The sequence below is a fragment of the Chiloscyllium punctatum genome, chromosome 15 (genome assembly GCF_047496795.1).
Source record: "Chiloscyllium punctatum isolate Juve2018m chromosome 15, sChiPun1.3, whole genome shotgun sequence".
Taxonomy (NCBI): domain Eukaryota; kingdom Metazoa; phylum Chordata; class Chondrichthyes; order Orectolobiformes; family Hemiscylliidae; genus Chiloscyllium; species Chiloscyllium punctatum.
The window spans coordinates 7,153,102-7,177,501 of NC_092753.1; the positions used below are offsets into that span (position 1 = coordinate 7,153,102).

A 24,400-nucleotide genomic window follows, 5' to 3' on the forward strand; every position below is an offset into this window, starting at 1 on the left:
GAGCGCTACTCCTTCTGGGTGGTTGTGACATTTGCGACGGAGAAAATATCCATCTCGTGAGAACGACACTCGGGTGGCAATGATTTCGAACTTCGCGCTCGCTGATTTGGGCGGCACAGGGCCACCGTACAGTGGTGAGAAGCCGGAGCGGTTGGCCGGCGCCTGACAACGATGAGCGGCGCGAGACAGTCGGAGAGAGGAGATGGCGGTGACTCGGTAAGGGGCGAGCGGAGACTGTGGCGGTGACTCGGTAAGGGTCAGGCAGAGGGACGCGAGTTCACAGCCGGTCGGGCAGGAGGAGTATAGGGCCCTGTAATAGTCCAGCCGCCGCGGTTCACTCTGTGGTGGCTTTCCCGGCGTGACTGAACTGACTGTTAAACTCTGGAACTCAGGGGATGTGCAACCGCTTCCGGGAATCCTTTAGAAACATAGAAAACACGACCTAGCACCTGTCAAATATGATTATGGCTGAATATCCAGCACAGTATCCTGTTCTGCTTTCTCCCTGACACCCTTTACTTAAGATAGCAGGACAAATAGATAAAGTCATTAAGAAGGCATGTGGGATACCAGCCTCTATTAGTCACGACATAGACCTTAAGAGAAATTATGCTAGAACTGTATAAAACGTTAGTTAGACCACAAGAGCTTTGTATGTGTGTTCTGGATTTCAAATTATAGGACAGATGTGATTGCACTGAAGCGGATGCAGGGGAGATTTAGCAGGATATTGCTTGGGTTGGAGAGTTCTGGTTATGAAGAAAGATTGGTGTTGTTTCCCTCGGAGCGGAAGAGACTGGTGGGGGGGTAAGTGACTGCGATGTATAAAATAACAAGGAGCATAGACAGGGTAGACGGGAAGAAACCTTTCTCCTTGGTGAAGGTATTATGACAAGTGGCGTAGATTTAAGTTATGGGACGGGAGATTTGGAGGGAATGTGAGAAAAATTTTTTTATCGCCAAGAGGCTGTTGCAGATCTGAAACTCACTGTGTGTAGGGGTGGTAGATGCCGTGCCAAAGCAAACAAGGTCATGAACCACATGCTGGAAAATGGGATTAGAAGAGTTAGATGTTTGTTTTTAACTGGTGTAGACTCAATGGGCAAATGGCCTTTCTTAGTGCTGCTGACCTCTAAGACTCAGGAGATCTGGCAGCATCTGTGGTAAGACAATCAAAGTTAATGTTTCGAGGCTGATTTGACTCTTCAAAACTGAAAAACTACTTCAGTCAAAGAGTCACACTGGACGCTAAACATTAACTCTGTCTGTCTCTCTCTCTTTCTCCACAGTTAGTGCTAGACCTCCTGAATTTCTCCATTCTGTGTTTAATATTAAAGACGTTCTCCAGATTTAACCACATCCCTAGCCAAGCTATAACAGTATAGTTATTATTTGGCAATGTGGAAAATTACCAAGGTATATCCTATGCACAAAGAGCAGGACAAATCTTAAAATCACTCGATCATCAACAAAGTAATGGAACGGACCATTGGAATGCTATTCAGTGGCACTTATTCAGAAATAACCTGCTCACTAATGTTCATGTTAATTTCTGCCAGGATCATTCTGCTCCTGACCTCAATGAAACTTGACTCAGACATATACATAAAAGTTTAACATCAAGTGAAAGTGATTGCCCTTGGTATGAAAGGCACCTTAGCAAAACTGCAATCAGTGAGAATTAGGAGGAAAATTCTCTATTCGTTGGAGTCATCCCTTGCACACAAGATTGTTGGTGGAGTTCACTGTCTCAACCCATGACATCACTTTAAGTATTCCTCTGGACGGAGACTGCACACCTTTGTAGCAGATGAGACCTGAACCTAATCGGGCCTCCTAATCCAAATGTACTACCACTGCTCTCAGATGCTCTGGATAGATATCTTTAATCAACATGTTTCAGACATGTTGCAACAGGTACTTGAACAGGTGTGACTTGAACCTGGGCCTCTTGGCTCAAAGGTATGGAAACTGTGGCATGGAGCTCCAGTTCTTCTGAGTATATTTTTTTCTCTTCCACCAGGAAAACATCCATGTGGCCAATTGTATATTTACAAACAAAGCCTGTTGAGGGCAATGCTAGCATCAAAAAAAGTGAGGAGGGGATATTTTATAATCAACTTGTGCAGAATTGGCACCCGTTACCTTCATTCACTCCCTTCACCACACAGTGGCAGCAGTGTGTATCACTTGCAAGGTGCATGTAACAACTCAGCAAGGCACCTTTGGTAGCACTTTACAAATTGTGACCAGTTTCACCTTGAAGTTCAAGGGCAGCAGATACATGAGAACATTGCTACATACAAGCTCCCCTCCAAGCCAGACACTTGGATCTATATAATCATTCCTTTACTATTATTGGATCAAAATCATGGACTTCCCTCTTTACTGGATGTCCATACATATGACTGCTGTGGTTCAGCAATTTGGCTCACTAACACCTTTTCCAGGACAATTAGGAATGGACAGTAAATGTTGACCATACCAACAATGTCCACATTACTTACAACACTTTTTTTTTATAAAAGCTATTAGATAGAACTCTGGATTGTGATTATGGTTATTGGTTAGCTATGAGTTGGTAGTTAAAACTATGGCATTGGGATTGGTGGTTAAGATTCATGGGAAGAACCATTGTTGACTTTACATTGTCAGTAGGTTTTCATAATTTTAATGTGTATGTACTCGCTAGTACCTTTTGGCTTATTTTGGCATTCTGGAACAGCCACTGTTTCTAGTGTTACTATCCACAAACATTTCCATGTGAAATGAACCAAAACTAGTCTTATCTCCAGAAGGGGAAAGTGAGGACTATAGATATTGGAGTTTAGAGTCAAGAGTGTGAAGCTGGAAAAGCACAGCAGGTCAGGCAGCATCCAAGGAGCAGGAGAATCGACATTTTGGGCATAAGCCCTTCTTCAGGAATGAGGAAAGTGTGCCAAGCAGGCTAAGATAAAAGATAGGGAGGAGGGACTTGGGGGAGGGGCGTTGGGAATGCGATAGGTGGAAGGAGGTTAAGGTGAGGGTGATAAGCCGGAGAGGGGGTGGGGGCGGAGAGGTCGGGAAGAAGATTCCGGGTCAAGAAGGCGGTGCTTAGTCCGAGGGTTGGGACTGAGATAAGGTGGGCGGAGGGGAAATGAGGAAGCTGGAGAAATCTGCATTCATCCCTTGTGGTTGGAGGGTTCCTAGACAATAGGTGCAGGAGTAGGCCATTCTGCCCTTTGAGCCTACACCACCATTCAATATGATCATGGCTGATCATCCTTAATCAGTATCCTGTTCCTGCCTTATCTCCATAACCCTTGATTCCATTATCCTTGAGAACTCTATCCAACTCTTTTTTAAATGAATCCAGAGACTGGGCCTCCACTGCCCTCTGGGGCAGAGCATTTCACACAGCCACCACTCTCTGGGTGAAGAAGTTTCTCCTCATCTCTGTCCTAAATGGTCTACCCCATATTTTTAAGCTGTGTCCTTTGGTTCGGCACTCACCCATCAGCGGAAACATGTTTCCTGCCTCCAGACTGTCCAATCTTTTAATAATCTTATATGTCTCAATCAGATCCCCTCTCAGTCTTCTAAACTCAGGGGTATACAAGCCCAGTCGCTCCAGTCTTTCAGCGTAAGGTAGTCCCACCATTCCAGGAATTGACCTCATGAACCTATGCTGCACCCCCTCAATAGCCAGAATGTCTTTCCTCAAATTTGGAGACCAGAACTGCATGCAATACTCCAGATGTGGTCTCAACAGGGCCCTGTACAGCTGCAGAAGAACCTCTTTGCTTCTCTACTCAATCCATCTTGTTTTGAAGGCCAGCATGCTATTAGCTGCCTTCACTACCTGCTGTACCTGCATGCTTACCTTCATTGACTGGTGTACAAGAACACCCAGATCTCTTTGTACTGCCCCTTTACCTAAATTGATTCCATTTAGGTAGTAATCTGCCTTCCTGTTCTTGCCACCAAAGTGGATAACCATACATTTATCCACATTAAACTGGATCTGCCATACATCTGACCACTCACCTAACCTGTCCACGTCACCATGTAATCTCCTAACATCCTCCTCACATTTCCCCCTGCCACCCAGCTTAGTATCATCAGCAAATTTGCTAATGTTATTACTAATACTATCTTCTATATCATTAATATATATTGTAAAAAGCTGCGGTCCCAGCACTGATCCCTGCAGTACCCCACTGGTCACTGCCTGCCATTCCAAAATGGAGCTGTTTATCACTACTCTTTGTTTCCTGTCAGCCTACCAATTTTCAATCCAATTTAGTACTTTGCCCCCAATACCATGTGCCCTAATTTTACTCACTAACCTCCTGTGTGGGACTTCATCAAAAGCTTTCTGAAAGTCCAGGTACATTACATCTACTGGATCTCCCTCGTCCACCTTCAGAGTTACATCCTCAAAAAAGTCCAGAAGATTAGTCAAGCATGATTTCCCCTTCATAAATCCATGCTGACTCTGACCTATCCTGTTACTACTATCCAGATGTGTCATAATTTCATCCTTTATAATAGACTCCAGCACCTTTCCCACCACTACTGGTCTATAATTTCCTGCTTTCTCTCTCCCACCTTTCTTAAAAAGTGGTACAACATTAGCCACCCTCCAATCCGCAGAAACTGATCCCGAACCTATCGAACTCTGGAAAATAATCACCAACGCATCCACGATTTCTCGAGCCACCTCCTTCAGTACCCTGGGATGTAGACCATCAGGCCCCGGGGACTTATCAACCTTCAGACCTAACAGTCTCTCCAACACCAATTCCTGGCAAATATAAATTCCCTTCAGTTCAGGTCATTCAGCCACTGTTACCTCAGGGAGATTGCTTGTATCTTCCCTAGTGAACACACATCTGAAGTACCAATTCAATTTTTTTGCCATTTCTTTGTTCCCTGTAATATATTCCCCTGTTTCTGTCTTCAAGGGCCCAATTTTAGTCTTAACCATTTTTTTGCCTTTCACATACCTAAAAAAACCTTTTAATATTCGCCTTTATATTTTTGGCCAGTTTACCTTCGTACCTCATTTTTTCTTTGCGTATTTCCTTCTTAGCAATCCTCTGTTGTTCTTTAAAAGCTTCCCAGTCCTCCGTTTTCCCACTTATCTTTGCTATGTTATACTTTTTCTCTTTCAACTTTATATGTTTCTTAACTTCCCTCGTCAGCCACAGCCACCCATGCCTCCTCCTAGGATCTATCTTCCTTTTTGGAATGAATTGATCCTGCATCTTCTGTATTATACACAGAAATATCTGCCATTGTTCCTCCACTGTCATCCCTGCTAAGGTATTGCGCCATTGAACTTTGGCCAGCTCCTCCCTTATAGCTCCATAGTTCCCTTTATTCAGCTGAAATATTGTCACTTCCGATTGTACCCTCTCCCTCTCAAATTGCAGATTGAAGCTTATTGTATTATGGTTACTACTTCCTAATGGCTCCTTCACTTCAAGGTCCCTGACCAATTCTGGTTCGTTGCACAATACCAGATCCAGAATTGCCTTCTCCCTGGTAGGCTCCAGCACCAGCTGATCTAAGAATCCATCTCAGAGGCACTCCACAAGGTCTCTTTCTTGAGGTCCAATACCATCCTGATTCTCCCAGTCTACCTGCATGTTGAAATCCCCCATAACAACTGTAGTAAATCTTTGCGGCAGGCCAATTTCAGCTCCTGATTCAACTTACATCCGACTTCCAGACTACTGTTTGGGGGCCTGTAGATAACTCCCAAGAGGGTCTTTTTACCCTTAGAATTTCTCAGCTCTATCCATACTGACTCTACATCCCCTGATTCTAGGTCCCCCCGCGCAAGGGACTGAATATCCCTTACCAACATGGTCACCCCACCCCCTCTGCCCATCAATCTGTCCTTACGATAGCACGTGTAGCCTTGAATATTCATTTCCCAGGCCTTGTCCACTTGAAGCCACGTCTCAGTTATCCCCACAATATCGTATCTGCCAATTTCCAAAAGAGCCTCAAGCTCATCCATCTTATTTCTAATGCTTCGTGCATTCATATATAGTATTTTTAATTTGTTACTGCCCTGACCCTTCCCATCAACTCCTATTTCACTCAACCTTACAGCATGATCCCTTTTTGAGTTTTCTGCTTCACTGATACAGTTATCTTTCTTGACTTCCCTTGTTCTAACTTTCCCTTCAATTTCCTTCTTAAACATCCAGTTTGTCCCCTCCCCCCGCTACTTAGTTTAAACGCAGCTGTGTTGCAGTAGCAAACCTGCCTGCCAGAATGCTGGTCCCCAACCTATTAAGGTGCAAACCGTCTCTCTTGTAGAATTTATGCTTCCCACAAAACATACCCCAGTGATCCAAGAATTTAAATCCTTGCTTCCTGCACCAGATCCCCAGTCACACATTCAAGCCCATTATTTCCCTGTTTCTGGCCTCACCAGCCCGAGGAACTGGAAGCAAACTGGAGATAACCACCTTGGACGTCCTGCTTTTCAGCCTTCTTCCTAGTTCTCCGAAGTCCCACTGTAGTATGTTCCTCCTCTTCTTCCCGACATCATTTGTGCTGACATGTAACGCCACCTCTGGCTCTTCACCTTCATCCTTGAGGATCTCCTGCACTCTATCTGTGATGTCTTTAACCCTGCCACCAGGAAGGCAACACACCATCCTTAAGTCCTGTCTGCTGCCACAAAATCCCCGGTCAGTTCCTCTCACTATGGAGTCCCCTATTACCACGGCCCTATGCGATGTCCGACTCTTCCGCTGTGCCTCCATGCCAACTTTTGATCGACAGACCTGGCCGCCTCTCGGACTGGCAGTGTCATCTGTCTCTACTGTTTCCAAAAGATTCAACTTGTTCCTGACAGGTAGTTCTCCCGGGGTCTGTTGCACCTGCCTCCTCTCTGCCTTCCTCATCGTCTGCTGTCTTCTGCTAGGTGGAAGATGAGGTGCTTTTCCTCCAGGCGTCGTGTTGCCATGGTCTGGCGATGGAGGAGGCCAAGGACCTGCATGTCCTTGGCGGAGTGGGAGCGGGAGTTAGTGTTCCGCCACGGGGTGGTTGGGTTGGTTGGTGCGGGTGTCCCAGAGGTGTTCTCTGAAACGTTCCGCAAGTAGGCGGCCTATCTCCCCAATGTATAGGAGGCCACATTGGTTGCAGCGGATGCAGTAGATGATGTGTGTGGAGGTGCAGGTGAATTTGTGATAAATATGGAAGGATCCCTTGGGGCCTTGGAGGGAAGTGAGGGGGGAGGTGTGGGCGCAGGTTTTGCATTTCTTGAGGTTGCAGGGGAAGGTGCCAGGAGTGGAGGTTGGGTTGGTGGGGGTGTGGACCTGACTAGAGAGTCACGGAGGGAGTGGTCTTTCCGATACGCTGATAGGGGAGGGGAGGGAAATATATCCCTGGTGGTGGAGTCTGTCTGGAGGTGGCGGAAATGACGAAGGTTGATACGACGTATCTGGAGGTTGGTGGGGTGGTAGGTGAGGACCAGTGGGGTTCTGTCCTGGTGACGATTGGAGGGACGGGGTTCAAGGGCGGAGGAGCGGGAAGTGGAGGAGATGTGGTGGAGAGCATCTTCAACCACGTCTGAGGGGAAATTGCGGTCTTTGAAGAAGGAGGCCATCTGGGTTGTTCAGTATTGGAATTGGTCCTCCTGGGAGCAGATGCAGCGGAGGTGAAGGAATTGGGAATATGGGATGGTGTTTTTACAGGGGCAGGGTGGGTGGAGGTGTAATCTAGGTAGCTGTGGGAGTCGGTCGATTTATAGTAAATGTCCGTGTTGAGTCGGTCACCCGAGATAGAAATGGAAGTAAATGATGTGTGTGTAGGTGAATTTGTGATTGATATGGAAGGATCCCTTGGGGCCTTGGAGGGAAGTGAGGGGGGAGGTGTGGGTGCAAGTTTTACATTTCTTGCGGTTGCAGGGGAAAGTGCCGGGAGTGGAGGTTGGGTGGTGGGGGATGTGGATCTGACTAGGGAGTTGCGGAGGAAGTGGTCTTTCTGGAGCGCTGATAGGGGAGGGGAGGGAAAGATATCCTTGGTGGTGGGGTCTGAGTAAATGATGTGTGTGGAGGTGCAGGTGAATTTGTGATGGATATGGAAGGTTCCCTCCTCCATCACCAGACCATGGCAACATGACAACTGGAGGAAGAGCGCCTCATCTTCCGCCTAGGAACCCTCCAACCACAAGGGATGAATGCAGATTTCTCCAACTTCCTCATTTTCTCTCCCCCTTCCCACCCCCCCCCCCCCCCCCCCCCCCCCCAAACACCTTATCTCAGTCCCAACCCTAGGACTCAGCACCGCCTTCTTGTCCTGCAATCTTCTTCCCGACCTCTCCGGCCTATCGCCCTCACCTTAATCTCCTTCCACCTATCGCATTCCCAATGCCCCTCCCCCAATCCCTCCTCCCTACCTTTTATCTTAGCCTGCTTGGCACACCTTCCTCATTCCAGAAGAAGGGCTTATGCTCGAAACGTTGATTCTCCTGCTCCTTGGATGCTGCCTGACCTGCTGCGCTTTTCCAGTAACACATTTTTCAGCTCTGATCTCCAGCATCTGCAGTCCTCACTTTCTCCATATATCTTGTTGCTAACAGAATATGTCAATGAATGAAGTAGCCATGTCTTCTTATCATGCATCGGTACTCCATTGCTTGGTAGGAGGTTCGGTTAGCTCATTTGCCTGCATGTTGGGTTTGTGACGCTGTGGTGCTAACAGTGTAGATTCAATTCTCGTTACTGTGAAGGACTCTCTTTAATCTCTCCCCTTTTCCTGAGATGTGATGACCCTTAAGTTAATCTAGTCGCAATCCTCTCTGTAAGGGGGTAGGAGAGCAGCAACTCTGCCTTTTATTACTTGGTCAACTGCTGTCAACATATTGGATGTTGTAATTGTCCAGTACCTCAACTGGGAGAAAGTGAGGACTGCAGATGGTCAGAGTCAAAAGTGTGGCACTGGAAAAAAAGTAGCAGGAGGTTATTTTCTCATTCTTGAATGTATTTCTCTCTTTTATTTGCATGTCTGTTTGAAACTGTATTTTTCCATTCCTTTCTCAGGGCAGAACACTTATAGCAGTTGGACTTGGTGTTGCAGCTGCAGCTTTTGCAGGTAAGGCAAAAGTTCACTTCATGCTTCTGCACTTCTTCATAAACTATTATGGACCTTCATCTGTTCTAAAAGAAACAAAACTTTCATTCATATAATGCTTTGAGACTTCTGAGATGCTTTATAGTTAATTCATTTAAGAAACATGCTCCATTCAAAAATGAGAAAATACCCAGATTGTGTGTTTTGAGGCTGAAAAATGTTAGACGAAGCATTGGGAAGAATGCTTCCGAATTTCTTTTACTTTCATGTTGAAAGTGCAGATGAAGCTTTGGCCTAACATTTCATCTTAAAGTCACCGACTCCTGACAGCATACCCTTATTATGGTACTGCAGTGTTAGCATAGATAGGCAGAATTTTATTAGGGACTGATCAACATGGGCATTATTGTAAAAGTTGAAAAAGTCAAGAGATCAGGAATGAGGAGCTTCTCTGCATTGAGATCAAAATGTCAAAGATTTACAAGGAGGCTAAGGACAACTTTTTCTTGCAAAGGGTGGTGTGTGCGTGGAATGAGCTGCCAGAGGAAGTGGTAGAGGCTGGTACAATTGCAGCATTTAAAAGGCAACAGGATGGGTATATGAATCTAATCCCATTTGCCAGCACTTGGCCCATATCCCTCTAAACCCTTTCATATTTTAATTTAAATCTTTCCCCCCTCACCCTAAACCTATGCCCTCTAGTTCTGGACTCTTGTCCATTTACCCTAGCCGTGCCCCTCTTGATGTTATAAACCTCTATAATGTCACCCTTTGGCCTCCAACGCTCCAGAGAAAACGGTCCCAGCATGTTCAGCCTCTCCCCATAACTCAAACCCTCCAATCCTGGCAACATCCTCGTAAAGCTTTTCTGAACTCTTTCAAGTTTCACAACATCCTTTCGATAGGCAGGAGACTAGAATTACACACAATATTCCAAAGGTGGCCGAACCAATGTCTTGTACAGCCGCAACATGAACTCCCAACTCCTATACTAAGTGCCTTCTGGCTGTAAGTACTCTGAGATATGTTTAGCCAGTCAGAATCCAATGACTAGTTCCCTTATGTGGCACCCTCACTGAGGCTATTGGATGGAAAGAACTATCATGTTTGCGTAAACAGGAGTTCCTTTCCTGAAATTGAAATTAAGTCACATAGCAGAATCTGTGCAAATCATGTATCTGGGAATGCACAATGTTAACATTGAGTGTCTAAGTGGGAAGACATTCTTTTCCAGCAATGACATCCTGTGTCTTGACATGCACAAGATGTAAAGGAGCCCCCTAAATATTCTTCAGTGTCATTACCTGGAGACATAACCAATGGTAGAAGCTTGCTGTGCTGAGTGTTATCTTATGGTAGAATCTATTGGAAGGGTTGTAAATCATTCCTCATATGGATATATATGAAAAAGACATAAAGAAATCTATGTAGATGTCTCCTCTCTACAACAGGTATTTTGATCTAGAATCAATGTAGTTGATTACAGGTGAAAACCTAATACAATGTGTTCAAAAATTGTTTTTTTTATTTGTGATTTTGATCTAATGTAGCAGCTGAATGGAATAAATCATCAGTAGCTTAGCTGTTGGTGTGAAATTACAAAGTCATCTCTTGATTAAGTGATAAGGCAAAACAATGGCTGAAGAATTTCAGTGTTGATAGTGAGGTCATCAATGTTGAACCAGAAAAAGATTTCTTTTTTAAATGTTGAAAAGTTAGAAACTATGTAGTTCCAAAGATGTTGAGATATCTACATGCACAAATGGCAGAATTGCTCATTGGTTAGCCTTTCTGCCTTACAGTACTCCGGTTTGATTCCAGCGCGGTGTGCATGCTAAGTGGATTAGCCACGGGAAATGCAGGATTACAGGGCTAGGGTAGAGTGTTGGGACTGGGTGGGATGCTCTTCAGAGGACCGGTGTGGACTTAATAGGCTAATTGGCCTGCCTCCATGCTGTAGGGAGTCTATATTTTAAAAAAAAAACAAAATATAGTTGCTAGTTATGGAAAATAAGGCTAACATTCTATTAAAATGAATTTTTAACTTGAATTATAACTTTAATAATGTTTTCCCTCAGCTATGCAAAACTTGGTTAGGTGACATTTGGACTACTTTATACAATTCATGGCACCATGATGGAGGGTATATGTTGATCTTCACAGGTGTGCAACAGAATATTATGAAGTGCCCATGGTTAAATTACAAAGAACAATCAACTAAACTAGCCTTGCTTTACCTATTATTCTAAAGGGATGTCTTAATTCAGATTTTTAGAATTTTGAAAGGAACTGAAGATAAGTAGAAGTAAACTGTTTCCACAGGTGAGGGCTTCTAAGATAATAGAGCATAAGTTGAAACCAGTTATTTCATAAGAGCATTAGGAAACTTGCTTCACTCTTTGTTTGGTAGAAGTGTGGAACTCTCTCCCATAAAAATCAGAAAATGTTAGCTCAGTTAATGTGTTTTAAATAATCTAAGATTAATAGTAACTATATTAAGCTAAAATCTAAAGATTATGGAGCTCAGGCAGGTGGATAAAATCAGGATATAGTTTAACCATGAACTCATTGAATGATAGGCCAGGCTCAAAGGATGAATGACTTCTTGTTTTATGTAGCAAAGACCATTAAGGATTGTTTTGAATACTGAAAAGGCAATGAGAAATATACCTGATTTTTTTCTTTTTGTTTTTAGGTCGCCATGCATTTCGATTGTGGAAACCTCTTCAACAAATAATTGTAGAGACGGCAAGAAGAGTCCCTAATCCTGTAGGTGTGCTAATAGCAGTGCTTGACTTTTCAAAAATATTATACTTGGATATTGGATCACTTTATGCATATCTCATATTTTTGGGGTGCAGAACAGCTTGTATAATAAGCATGCTAATTGATGAAATTACTTTTGGGAGGGGTTTTCTGTCAAGAGTTTGGGTGGCTTTGTGGCTCCATGGTAACATTTGTACTTTAGAGTCACATGTTCATGTGTTCACGATGCTCTAAGACTTGAGTACATTGACTAAACTGAAAGCCAAGAGTGTGCTTGGATGTCAAAGGTACTGTATTTCAGAAGAGGTATTAAGCTCATTGATTTCCATGCCATTTTAAAGAATAGCAGAAAGAATCTTCAGGTATCTGAGGCAACAATTGTTCCTCTGCCAGCCCCACACACAACCAATGATTCTGTTGCTTGTTTTGATATTTGGAATTTTTCTCTATGTGCAACTCTGTTTGTGTTTTTACCTTAATTGTAAAAGCAGCTGTAAATCAAATATTAATTCATTGACAGTAAAGCTCTTTACAATAACCCGAGAATGTCCTTCTAAGTCAAATGATCATCCTTTTTTGCCCCGAGTGTGCTTTGAATCTGAATTATATGGCAAGAGTTGACTTATTAGGTAATCTGTACTTTGAAGACTGTTGACACTAAAATAGCTTCTTTATTAGCTACTCTTGTAAATGCACATGAATCAAAGCAATATAAAGGAAGTTACCTTGAGAGTTAGCACACCATGTTGTGAAATCTCTAAGTTAAAGGGGTTAATGTTCCTCCAAAGAGTAACGCACCCAGACCCATTCCTCTACCCTATTATCCAATATTTACCCCTGACTAATGCATCTAACCTACACATCCCGAGCACTATGGGCAATTTAGCATGGCCACATCTTTGGATTATGAGAGGATACTGGAGCACCCGGAGGGAACCCATGCAGACACAGAGAGGATGTGCAAACTCTGCACAGACAGTCATCTGAAGCTGGAATTGAACCCGGGTCCCTGGTGCTGTGAGGCAGTAATGCTTGCCACTGAGTCACCGTGCTGCTTCTTTCAGAAAATCTGAGAGGTAGAAATGTTTATCATCTGTGGAAAAAGTGGATTTAGAATCTTAAGCCTTGAAACAAGAGGATTGCTGTAAAAACTCAGATATTTCATTAAGGTCTTCTAAAGTAATCTCGATAATCAACCAACCAGATTTTTACAAACTTTCAGAGCAAGTAAGTTCAGCAAGAGAATGCCTTGGCAGCATTACTCACATTTATATAACAAGGATGTAATTTCATTGGAGTCAGTTCAGAGAAAATTCACCTAGACTACTTTCGGAGTCGAAAGGCTTTTCTTAAGAGGGGGAGGAGATTCAGCAGTTTAGGCCTATACTTGCTGGAGTTCAAAAGGATGAGAAAAAATCTAATTGAGGTATATAATAATGCTAAAGGCGCTTGACACACTAGATGTAGAGTGGACGTTTCGCCTTGTGGGACAACCTGGAATGAGATGTCATTGGCTAACGGGTGGCAAATTTAAATCAGAGACTTGCTTCTCTCAAAGGATCGTGAATCTGTGGAATTCATTACCTCAATGTGGTGGATACTGGGACACCAAATAAATTCTAAGGATGAGAGACTTTTTAAATTAGTAATGCATTAAAGGGTACTGGAGAGTGGACAAGGAAATAGAGTTGAGACCGAGATGAAATCAGCCATGATCACGATAATGATAGAGCAGGCTCGAGGGGCAGAATTGCTCCAGCTCCTAGTTTTTATGTTCCATTCCAAGAATGAAAAAAAAAGACAAAGTATTGTGGATGCTGGAAATCTGAAATAAAACCAGGAAGTACTGAGGAAACACAGTAGGCCTGGCAGCATTTGAGGAGAGGGAAACAAAGTTAACTTTTTGAGTCTGATATGACTTTTCTGAACAGTACCAAAGAAGAGTCATAATTGATCAAAATATTAATTTTGTTTCTTTCTCTACGGATATTGCCAGACCTACTGAGTTTCTCCAGCACTTTGCTTTTTTTAATCTTGAGAGTAAATCTTTTTTTAAAAGTGTACGTTATGAAGACTTTCCAAATCCACACGAGACAAAGATGAACCAATTTTGTTGCAGTTGATTTGTACTATGGGTGTAAACACGGGTTTGCTGTTAAGAAACAGTCATCACAACCAGCACTCAACTCAGGATATGGATAGATCATCTATGTAGATCTGGATGAAATATTTCTATGAGACATCTGGCAAGTTTCATGCTCACAGATTTACGACTAAAAAAAACTAACATCTCTCCTGTAGTACCTTTTGATATAAAAAAATGTTAAAGCACTTGCAAGCACAAAGAAAATGTTTGGGGTGGCATGGTGGCTCAGTGGTTAGCACTGGGTGACTGTCTGTGTGGAGTTTGCACATTCTCCCCATGTCTGCATGGGTTTCCTCCCACAGTCCAAAGGTGTGCGGGTCAGGTGAATTGGCCATGCTAAATTGCCCATAGTGTTAGGCACATTAGTCAGATGGAAATGGCTCTGGGTGGGTTACTCTTCGGAGGGTCGGTGTGAACTTGTTGGGCTGAAGGGCCTGTTTCCACGTTGTAGGGAATCTAATCTAAAAAACATCTAAACATGTCAAGGAACTTGACATTACTGACAGTAAACAAGTAGTCAAGCATAATAGCTGTTGCGATCTGAACACTTGGAAATTGCTAATTCTGCTTGTGAAGTGGTTGGATTATCATACAAGTAATGTGGGATAATCTGAAGAAGCCACTCCTACACTCAGTTTAGGTGCAGTTTTAGATTGAGAATCATATTTAAAGTATTGGAAAAAGATAGAAACTTTCATTGTATACAATTCTTATTTTTACATTAATAAGACGGAGTTTCTTAGTAGCACAATTGCAACTCAATTAAACCCATCCTTAAATAATTTCTTGGGGGTTGTTGTGATGCTACTTCCTTTGCCCTGTCAATCCTTAAATTATTGTTACTTAATTTGTGTATAATGATCAAATAATGGTTCAAAATGGTAACTCGGACCACAAATAAAGATGTTTTTCTAGAATTCCAAAATACAGCATCACAGAAATAAGTTTGGCAAACAAAATATTCTACTAGATATGTGTATCATTAACAGACAGGTTACTATGGGAATTTTATCTTGTAGAGCTTTCCAGCATATTACAAAGGAGGATTTGAAGCAAAAATGAATAAGCGTGAGGCCACCCTTATATTAGGTGTCAGGTAAGTGTTGTCACTCATTCATGTGTAGATGCTGTTTTGGGAATCCCATTGGCTAAGGTGTTACAATTTCAGAGAGACATTTGCAGATTACTTGCTGTAGGTTTGGAAGACAATCCTGTAGAATCATGATAAATGTTCATTTTGATAGTGTGGGAAATCAAGAGCCTCTGCAAGTATCCTATCCCTGTTTGCTTCATGGCAAGTAACATAAATTAGTCCTAACCAAACTTCAGTAAGGGTGGAAGTTGGGAGCAGCCACCTCACTGTTCTTTTTTACAGACCCCCTAATAGCAGTAGAGAGATCAAAGAACTCATAGGCTGGCAGATTTTGGATAAATGCATATGTAGCAGGGTTGTTGTCATGGGTGACTTCAATTTCCCAATATTGACTGGAACCTCCTTAGTGCCGATGGTTTGGATGGAGCTGTTTTTGTCAGGTCTGTTCAGTAAACCCCTTACTCAGAATGTGGACAGGTCAACGAGGGGAGATGCCATTTTGGATTTGGTGCTGAGCAATGAGCCAGGACAGATGTCAGAACACTTTGGTGATAGTGACCATAACCATAGCCATGGAGAAGGTAACTCCCCCAGTTACTGTTTAATTGGGGAAAAGGAAATTATGACGCTATCAGACACTAATTGGCAAGTCCAGTTTGGGAGCAGTTGTTCCACAGAAAGGGCACAAGACATGTGGAAACTGTTTAAGGAGCAGTTGTTGCAAGTGATGCATTAATTTGTTCTCCGAGACAGGCAAGAAGTGTAAGATTAAGGAGCCTTGGATGACTAGAACAGAGGAACTTTTTGTCAAAAGGAAGAAGGCAGCTTATGTAAGGTGGAGGAAGCAAGGATCTCGCACGACTATAGAGGATTACAGGCTTACCAGAAAGGAGCTCAGAAATGGACTGAGGAGAGCCAGGAGAGGGCATGAAAAATGCTTGGCGGGAAGGATTAGGGAGAACCCAAAGGCATTTTACTCATACATGAGGAATAAGAGAATGATCAGGGAGAAGGTAGGCCCAGTCAGGGATAGCGTAGGGAACTTGTGCATGGAGTCTGAGCAGATAGGGGAATCCCAAAATGAGTTTTTTGCTTTGGTTTTCACTAAGGAAAGGGACCTTGTTGTGAATGAGAACTTCGAGGAGCTGGGAAAAAAGCTTGAGCAGACTGAGATTGAGGAAGTTGATGTGCTGGAAAGTTTGGCAAATATTAAGATTGATAAGTCCAGACCAGATTTATCCTAGTTTGCTTTGGGCAGTGAGAAAGGAGGTTGCTAGACCGCTGGTGAAGACCTTTGCTTCCTCACTCTCCATGGGAGCCATACCCAAGGATTGGGGGAGGAGATTGTTGTTACCCTTCTAAAAAAGAGGAATGAGAAATCCCAGGCAATTACAGACCAGTCAGTCTTAAGTCTGTGGTCAGCAAGGTTTTGGAGAGAATTCTGAGGGATAGGACTTATGACTATTTGGAAAAGCATAGCGTAATTAAAAGCAGTCAGCATGGCTTTGTAAGGGGAGGGTCATGCCTCACAAATCATATTGAGTTCTTTGAGGAGGTGATGAGACAGGTTGGTGAAGGTCGAGCAGTGGATGTGGTATACATAGACTTCAGCAAGGCATTTGATAAGGTTTCCCATGGTAGGCTCATTCATAAAATCAGGAGGACTGGGATACAGAGAGATTTGGCTCTCTGGATTCAGAATTGGTTGGCTGACAGAAAGCTGAGAGTGGTTTTAGATGGAAAGTATTCTACCTGGAGGTCAGTGGTGAGTGGTGTCCCACAGTGCTCTGCTCTTTTAGTTTTTATAAATGTCTTTGAGGAGGTTGAGGGGTGGATTAGTAAATTTGCAGATGACACAAAGGTTGGAGGTGCTGTTGATAGTATCGAGGGCTGTTGCAGGCTGCAGCATGACATTGACAAGATGCAGTGGTGGGCTGAGAAATGGCAGATGGAGTTCAACCTGGATAAATGCAAAGTGATGCATTTTGGAAGGGCGAACTTGAATGCTGAATATAGGATTAAGGAAAGGATTCTTGGCAGTTTGGAAGAACAACGAGATCTTGGTGTTCAAGTGCATTGATCCCTCAAAGTGTCACCCAGGTAGGTAGGGTTGTTAAGAAAGCATGTGGTGTTTTGACTTTTATTAACAGGGGATTGGCTTTAAGAGCCGCAAGGTTTTGCTGCAGCTCTACAAAACCATGGTGAGACCACACATGGAATATTGTGTCCGGTTCTGGTCACCCTATAATAAGAAAGATGTGGAGGCTTTGGAGAGATGGCAAAGAAAGTTTAGCAGGATGCTGCCTGGACTGGTGGGCTTGTCTTATGAAGAGAAGTTGACTAAGCTCTGATATTTCTCTGTGGAGAGGAAGAAGAAGAAAGGTGACCTGATCAAGGTGAGAGGCAGAGGTAAAGTTGATAGCCAGAGACTTTTCCCCAGGGCAGGATTGATGGCCATGAAGGGTCATAGTTTTAAGGTGTTAGGAGGAAGGTATAGAGGAGATGACAGAGGTAGGTTATTTACACAGAGTGTTGTGAATGCATGAAATGCGTTGCCAGCGGTGGTGGTTGAAGCAGAGTCATTAGGGACAGTTAAGTGACTGCTGGACATACAATTGGACAGCAGTGAATGGAGGGATGCATAGGTTAGGTTATTTTATTTTAGATTAAGATTAATCCTCGGCACAACATTGTGGGCTGAAGGGCCTGTTCTGTGCTGTACTTTTCCATGTTCTATGTTCATAAAAGCAGCAGGTTCTTTTTTTACAAAATCTCAATGCATTTTGATGCCAGTAAGTACTTGGGTGCTTGTGAAGTTTTTAACTTTCATTAAGTGTCGAATTCTATTGACCACTTGAAGTTCTTTACCATTCCCACTTGGGCCACATATTGTAAAAATTAGATTGGTTCATTCCAAAGGTTCGGCGCTCTCAGCACTGTGCTGAAGTATTAACCTAGAATTTGTCCTCAAATCAGGAAAGGTATTATCAATCTCTGCCAGTTCATAAAGCAAAATGGGAACATCCTGGGCCACACTTCAGCTCACCCTCCTTGAAATGAATGACTGGGTGCTTGGTGATAAATACATGGTGACCTATTATGTTAAATGATGGATTCAGAATTTTAAGGTAAAACGCTGCAAACACATTGATCAGCTTGTCGAGTAGATTCAGTGGTTAGATTCAGATTTCATACAGTTTACCATTGTGGGAGCTTTTTCTTTTATCCTTGAGAGATGTTTTGAATGAATGTTGAGTATAGATTGATGTGTCTCTTTTTAGTTCATCAGCTTCTCGAACAAAAGTTGGAGAAGCCCATAAAAGAATTATGCTCCTGAATCATCCTGACAGAGGTAGGAATAATATTTAATGGAAACTTCAAATAAATGGGTCAGTTTGAATTCCTTGGAGAGTAACTCTAATTATCTAGACTGGAAAGTCACATAACTTTTAAACATTTATTTCTCTTTTGTTATTGGTTGCAGCATTGAGTGAGCACCTGTCGGTCACTTCAAGAAGTTTATAGGCAATGATTAATCAGGAGTCTTAATGCATAAAAAGTTAATATTTGAAATCCTACACTAAGTGAGATAACCTGAGTAAAGTAACTCTGAAGAATTCTCTCTAATTCCTCAATGGAATGGGTATACTGTCTTAAAGTCTCTTGCCAGCACAATGGTGGACAGTCAGTGTTGCCCTTCCATGTCTCAGTTCATTGTTTTGGATGGTTGGGTTTGCACTCCTTAAGATTATTTGTCCTTGTGCTTGTTGAATTACTTTGACTACCTAATTCTTGTTTTTCAAAAATGTGTTAAAATCCCAAGGCCTCATCCCTTCTTCTCTTGTGTAACTACCTCCAGGCCAATTGTATTTCTCCAGCTGTTCTTGTCAATCCACCCATGTCACCATCCTTACATCTTTCCACCTCCGAGATCCTGTTTTATAGCCCATTTGGTAAATGTCCTAATTTTTTCTTTGTTGATTCGGAATATGATGTTTGAGGCCTAATGGTTTTGGGACCTAATATCAGCAGAAATAAAATAAAATAAAGAACTGCATGTGTTGGAAATCTGAAATATAAACAGAAACTCAGCAGGTCTGGTAGCATCTGCAGACAGAAAGCAGAGCCAATGTATCAAGTAGAGTGACCAAAGTCTAATTCTGAAGAAGGGTCACTGGACTTGAAACATTGACTATGCTTTCTGCCCAAAGATGCTGCTGTAACTGTTGAGTTTTTCCAGCAATTTGTTTTTGTTCCCGTATTTCCTGTTGTTGGCTGATTGGCATGCCATCTCACCAATACCATTCCTCCTTTCAGTCATTTCTGAGAAGGCCAGGTTAGGGGTGGAATGGTTAACCACTCATGAGTGGAGGTTGAGAAAATCAAGGGTCTCTTTTAAGATTCCTTTTTCATGCCAACTGGACTCTCCTTGGAATCTTTCAGGGTTCTACATTAAATTTGATTCAATGACTCCAAATGACACATCCTATAGCTTGGTGCAGTTGTATGATTATGCTCCTTTGTCCTTTGGGTGATTTACATCTTTAAAGATACTTCTTTTGAGGAAAATTCCAAGTAAGTATGTAGCTTGAACAGTGGCATTTTGAATAAGCAGCTTGATGTTTATCTTTTTCTCCAAAATCATCATAATTGCATTGAAACTCATGTTGAGACTAAAAGCCTGTGCTCACCTTCCCAACTTTCAAATTGACCTTCTTGTATCAACACTCTTCCTCTAAAGGTAATGGACCAATATCATACCAAAACATCCATCTGTTTTGCTTCTCGCCCTTCAAAAGTCAAATATGGTCACTCTTTCGGTATAGCTTCCTAACATTGATTTGGAATCTGAAACACCCACTGAGATAGGAAAATGAAAAATCGGCAAACCTGCAGAAAAAGAAGTCATTGGAATATGTTGGGTGAAAACAAAACAGCTGATCCCAAACAAAATGGAGTGGAGACTCTGGCAGATTGGAGTACTGTATTGACCTTCATCTTTTCTTAGAATAATCAGTTTTTTTTGCTACTTTGTAGGGTTGTCTTGTACACATGCCACCTTGCAAGTAAACTCGGTAATTGTTTCAGCAGGAGTAGACAACCATAATAATGGCTGATGCAGTATGGCTATTTAAATTAGTGTTTTTTTCTGTATTCTTATGCTATTGAAGTATAGAAGCATAACATGGATCAAATCATCCATTCATCTTCACACTGAACATTCCCTCACATACTGCTTGCCCTCACGAGTAGCTTTTATACGTTACACGTTTGGGTTGGGTGAGTTTCTATGTACTTGCTATCATGTCTAAACTGTACTCTTGTTAATCCCTGGATTTGGGCCTGATTTTTACATATTGGTACTTGAATAAAAATCATTATCAATGGTTAGAGTTTAGTCTAGGTGTTATATCTGGTGGAGAGGAATGTTATGAATTAATGTGCCACTTATGTTACGTATCTCTGCTCCTGTAACCACCGATGTAAAGCAGTTTAAATGATACAGGATTTATGTAGCCTTAAAGGGTAGATTGTAAAATGGGAAGATAGCTATTGAAATTTGACTTTTAATGGTCTGTTTATAGAGTGATGAGGTATAACCAAATATTACAATGCAATCATTTGGTCAGTCATATTTTCTCTCAGCAATTAACATGCATTATAATGATTTCATTATGAAAAGACATTTAAGGATATTATGCTATTACGATTGTGATCAAAACCAATAATAAAGAACAAAGAGCAGTACAGCACAAGACCCCAGGCTCTTCTGCCCACCAAGACTGTGCTGACACGTGATGTCTTTCTAAACTAAAACCTTTTACCTCTATACTGTCTGAATTCCTCTATTCTTTGCCTGGTCATATATCTGACAAGATGCATCTTATTTGTTGCTATTGCATCGGCCTCACCACTACCTCTGACAGTGCATTCCAGGCACACAACACTTTTTTTTTGTTTTGTTTTTGAAAACCTGTCTTGCTCATCTCCTTTAAACATATCCCCTTTTCCCTTAAACCTATGACCTCTAGTAATAGAATTTTTTTTACAAATGACTGACTGTCCATTCTGTCTATGCTTCTGTCATGCTACAATATTCCAAATGTGGCGTAACTAAAGATCTCTTTAGCTGCAATATGACATGCCAATTTCTATGCTCTGGGCCCCCGACTTATGAAGGAAAACATGCTACATTTCTTCTTATCTACTTTTGTTGCGAATTTCGGCGAACTGTAGACCTCTAAACCTAGGTCTCTCTGTATATTGATGCTACTAAAGGTTCTGTCATTTACTGTATAATTCCCTTCTGCATTGGATCTCCCAAAATGCATCACCTTGCATTTGTCCCGATTACGCTGCATCTGTCATTTCTCTGCCCAAGTCCTTAACCTATATATCCTGCTATATCCTTTGGCAATCCTCCTGACTATATGTAGCTCCCCCAACATTTGTGTCATCTGCAAATTTACTAATCAGGCCACCTATATTTTCCTCCAAGCAAGTTTTATATGTATATATGTGTGTGGTCCATAACTGCATCTGGTTAGGCTCATTCCCCAAACCAGGCCTTGTATGGTCACTAACCTATTGACATTGGACTATTGACATTTTGTTTTAAAAAAAACCACCCTGGGCACACACAATATATATACGCGCACACTCCTGCACTAATAGAGTCCGAATCAGTATACAGGAAGTCAAAATCACCCAACACCGTACTCCTGTTGTTCATATGGTGGCTCAGTGGTTAGCACTGCTGTCTCACAGCCCCAGGGATCTGGCTTTGACTCCAGCCTTGTGCGACTGCCTTTGTGGAGTTTGCACGTTCTCCCTGTGTCTATGTGGATTTCCTCCCACAGTCCAAAGATGTGCAGTTTAGGTAAATTGGCAATGATAAATTGACCATAGTGTTCAGGGATGTGTAGGTTAGGTGCATTGTTCAAGGGGTAAATGTAAATTACAGTAATGGGGAATGGGTTTGGGCGGGACACTCTTTGGAGAGTCGGTGTGGAGTTGTTGGGCGGAAGGGCCTGTTTCCACACGAGGGATTCTATGATTACATGGAAAGTTTATGGAAAAATGTATGTTCCTCTATCACCCACTGACAGTTGGGAGGCCTGTAATACAACCTCATCAAAATGATTGCACCCTTTGTGTTCCTGAGGTCCACTCTGACAAGCATAACTCATGAATGAACTAAATGAGGCTTTTTGAAGCAAATATTCAACAACTAATGTGCAGCGAATAAAACTTTGCTTTAGTGAGTTTTGATTAATTTTCAAATTAGTCAGCTAAGAATGTATTGAAATCACTTTTAACGAAGGTCATTTTTTTCAAAAATAATTGTTGTGTAAAGTGTGGTCACAGTATAACTTAAACATTATTGGTGAAGTGATGTTCACTTGTGGGGTAAGTCAGGCTTGATCAATGGAGGGTACAATGCTTGCATTTAATGTTCAAATTAATTGCTGTAAAAATTGAGATTTGATTGGAAGTGATAATGCTATAGAATTAACTTCTTAATTTTCAATTTTATCCCTTTTCAACACTTGAAAATTAACTTGACCCTTGATGCCTAAAAAGCCAAGCAACAAAACCAAAGTAGCATAGTAACATTCAGTAGATAATTATTGTTTGCATATTATGGATCAACGTATACATCATGAAATTTTGTTTAGTAGCAAGTAAAGACATTATTATTATTTTATGTGCTTATCAGTCTATTACCTCATCTGAGCCACTTCTTTTCATGGACCCTGTAAGAAGCAGATACTATTAACATTTACACTTGGGTTTAGCAAGTTCCATACCATCTCACCAAGCTTTCCTATAGTCATTTTAAAGTCATTGGTGTTGATGTGAGACAAGTCAAATAATCTTCTAATTTTCTCCTGAGGATTTCAGCAGCAAACCAACCCACACGTCCACCCTGGACAGACATAATCAGTCCCTCATTTGAGGTTGTAATCCACTATTTGGGAGCTGCTGTGTTACAGCATAACCAGAGTGTGAAACAATATAAAGCTCAGGTTCTCAGCCCTGCACATCTACTTGTGCACCCTTTCTTGAGGGAATGGTTGAAGGTAAATATCATTATTTCTAATCAAATCAAATTAGTGAAATCTAGGTGCTGTAAATGTACAGTCAAAAATAGTTTAATTTTTAATGCTCCTAGTTATGATCTGAGAAGCACTGCCTGAATCGACAGTGGGAGCAGATTTTGACTATCAAAGGGTATTGGATATAAATGTTTTTAAATGAACTTTTTAAGGCATGTTAATATACCTCTCAAGCAAGTGGAATTTGAACACAGATCTTCTGTGCTACTGAACCACAACTTCCTTTGTTTGAAATGGAAATATTTCTGGTGTTATGCGAATGAGCAGACATGTGAATTGGATAGTCCTTTCAAAAGCTAGTACAGTCATGATGGTTTGAATTGTCACTTATTCTGTCAACTTCTGATTGTGTAAGTGGAAGCTTTTTTAAAAATGCTGGATATTGTATACCAATGTTTTGTCGGGTAACTGCATTGTTTAATTATTGCTGAGCACTATTACAAATAGAACAAGAGTCAGAACTTGAAAACCGTTAAGAAGCCAGGGAACCTTGCAATTCTAAATTAAACTAGAGCTCATTTATGTCCCTGTAATTTTAGGAGGATCACCATACCTGGCTGCAAAGATCAATGAAGCAAAAGATCTACTGGATTCTTCCAGCAAGAAATGATTTCTCATGACTGTTATTGGTTTATTATATACAATTTAGCAGTAAAATATTATACCTTTTGAATAAGACTGTTATCACTTATACTCTAATATAGTTATAAACATTACTGTTGAAATATGTTGATGAAAATTGGATTTGGAATGAGAAAGTGAGTTTTTCTTTCATACAAGATGAATAAGAACTTTGCAGAATTTAGTTTACAGGAGTGAAGCTTAATTTAAACACATTCACAAATGAGTGTGAGACTTGCACTCCAATGATATTTGCGTGATAAATAAATTTTATTATTTGAATGCAAACCTAGATGTGATGACTTCATTTTCATTCCTTGTATGTAGTCTACATATATATGGTTATTACTGCTTTAGCTCTGGGAATAAGGGTTAGGCCAATTATGTCTTATAAGGGAACAAATATGAGAATATTTAAAGATAATGAATGTGAAGGGCTGTAGGAGAGAGCCAAATGGTGGAATCATTGATTATTGAGTCTGTTAAAGTCAAATTTGAACTTGTCAGTTGTCTGATCATCAACTAAGTGCCTCCAAGGCAGTAGACGTTTGGAACTGAGTTAGTGGATGCTAGATT

General features: G+C 41.7%; 1 protein-coding gene across 1 annotated transcript; it reads left to right on the forward strand.

Moving 5' to 3' along the window:
* Positions 1-24,112, forward strand: LOC140486017 (dnaJ homolog subfamily C member 15-like). The gene is made up of 6 exons (XM_072584553.1): positions 1-216; positions 9,048-9,099; positions 11,774-11,847; positions 15,010-15,086; positions 18,365-18,435; positions 23,743-24,112. The coding sequence occupies exons 1-6, from the start codon at positions 172-174 to the stop codon at positions 23,811-23,813; spliced, it is 390 nt and encodes a 129-aa protein (XP_072440654.1). The 5' UTR covers positions 1-171; the 3' UTR covers positions 23,814-24,112.
* Positions 24,113-24,400: the final 288 nt, after the last annotated feature.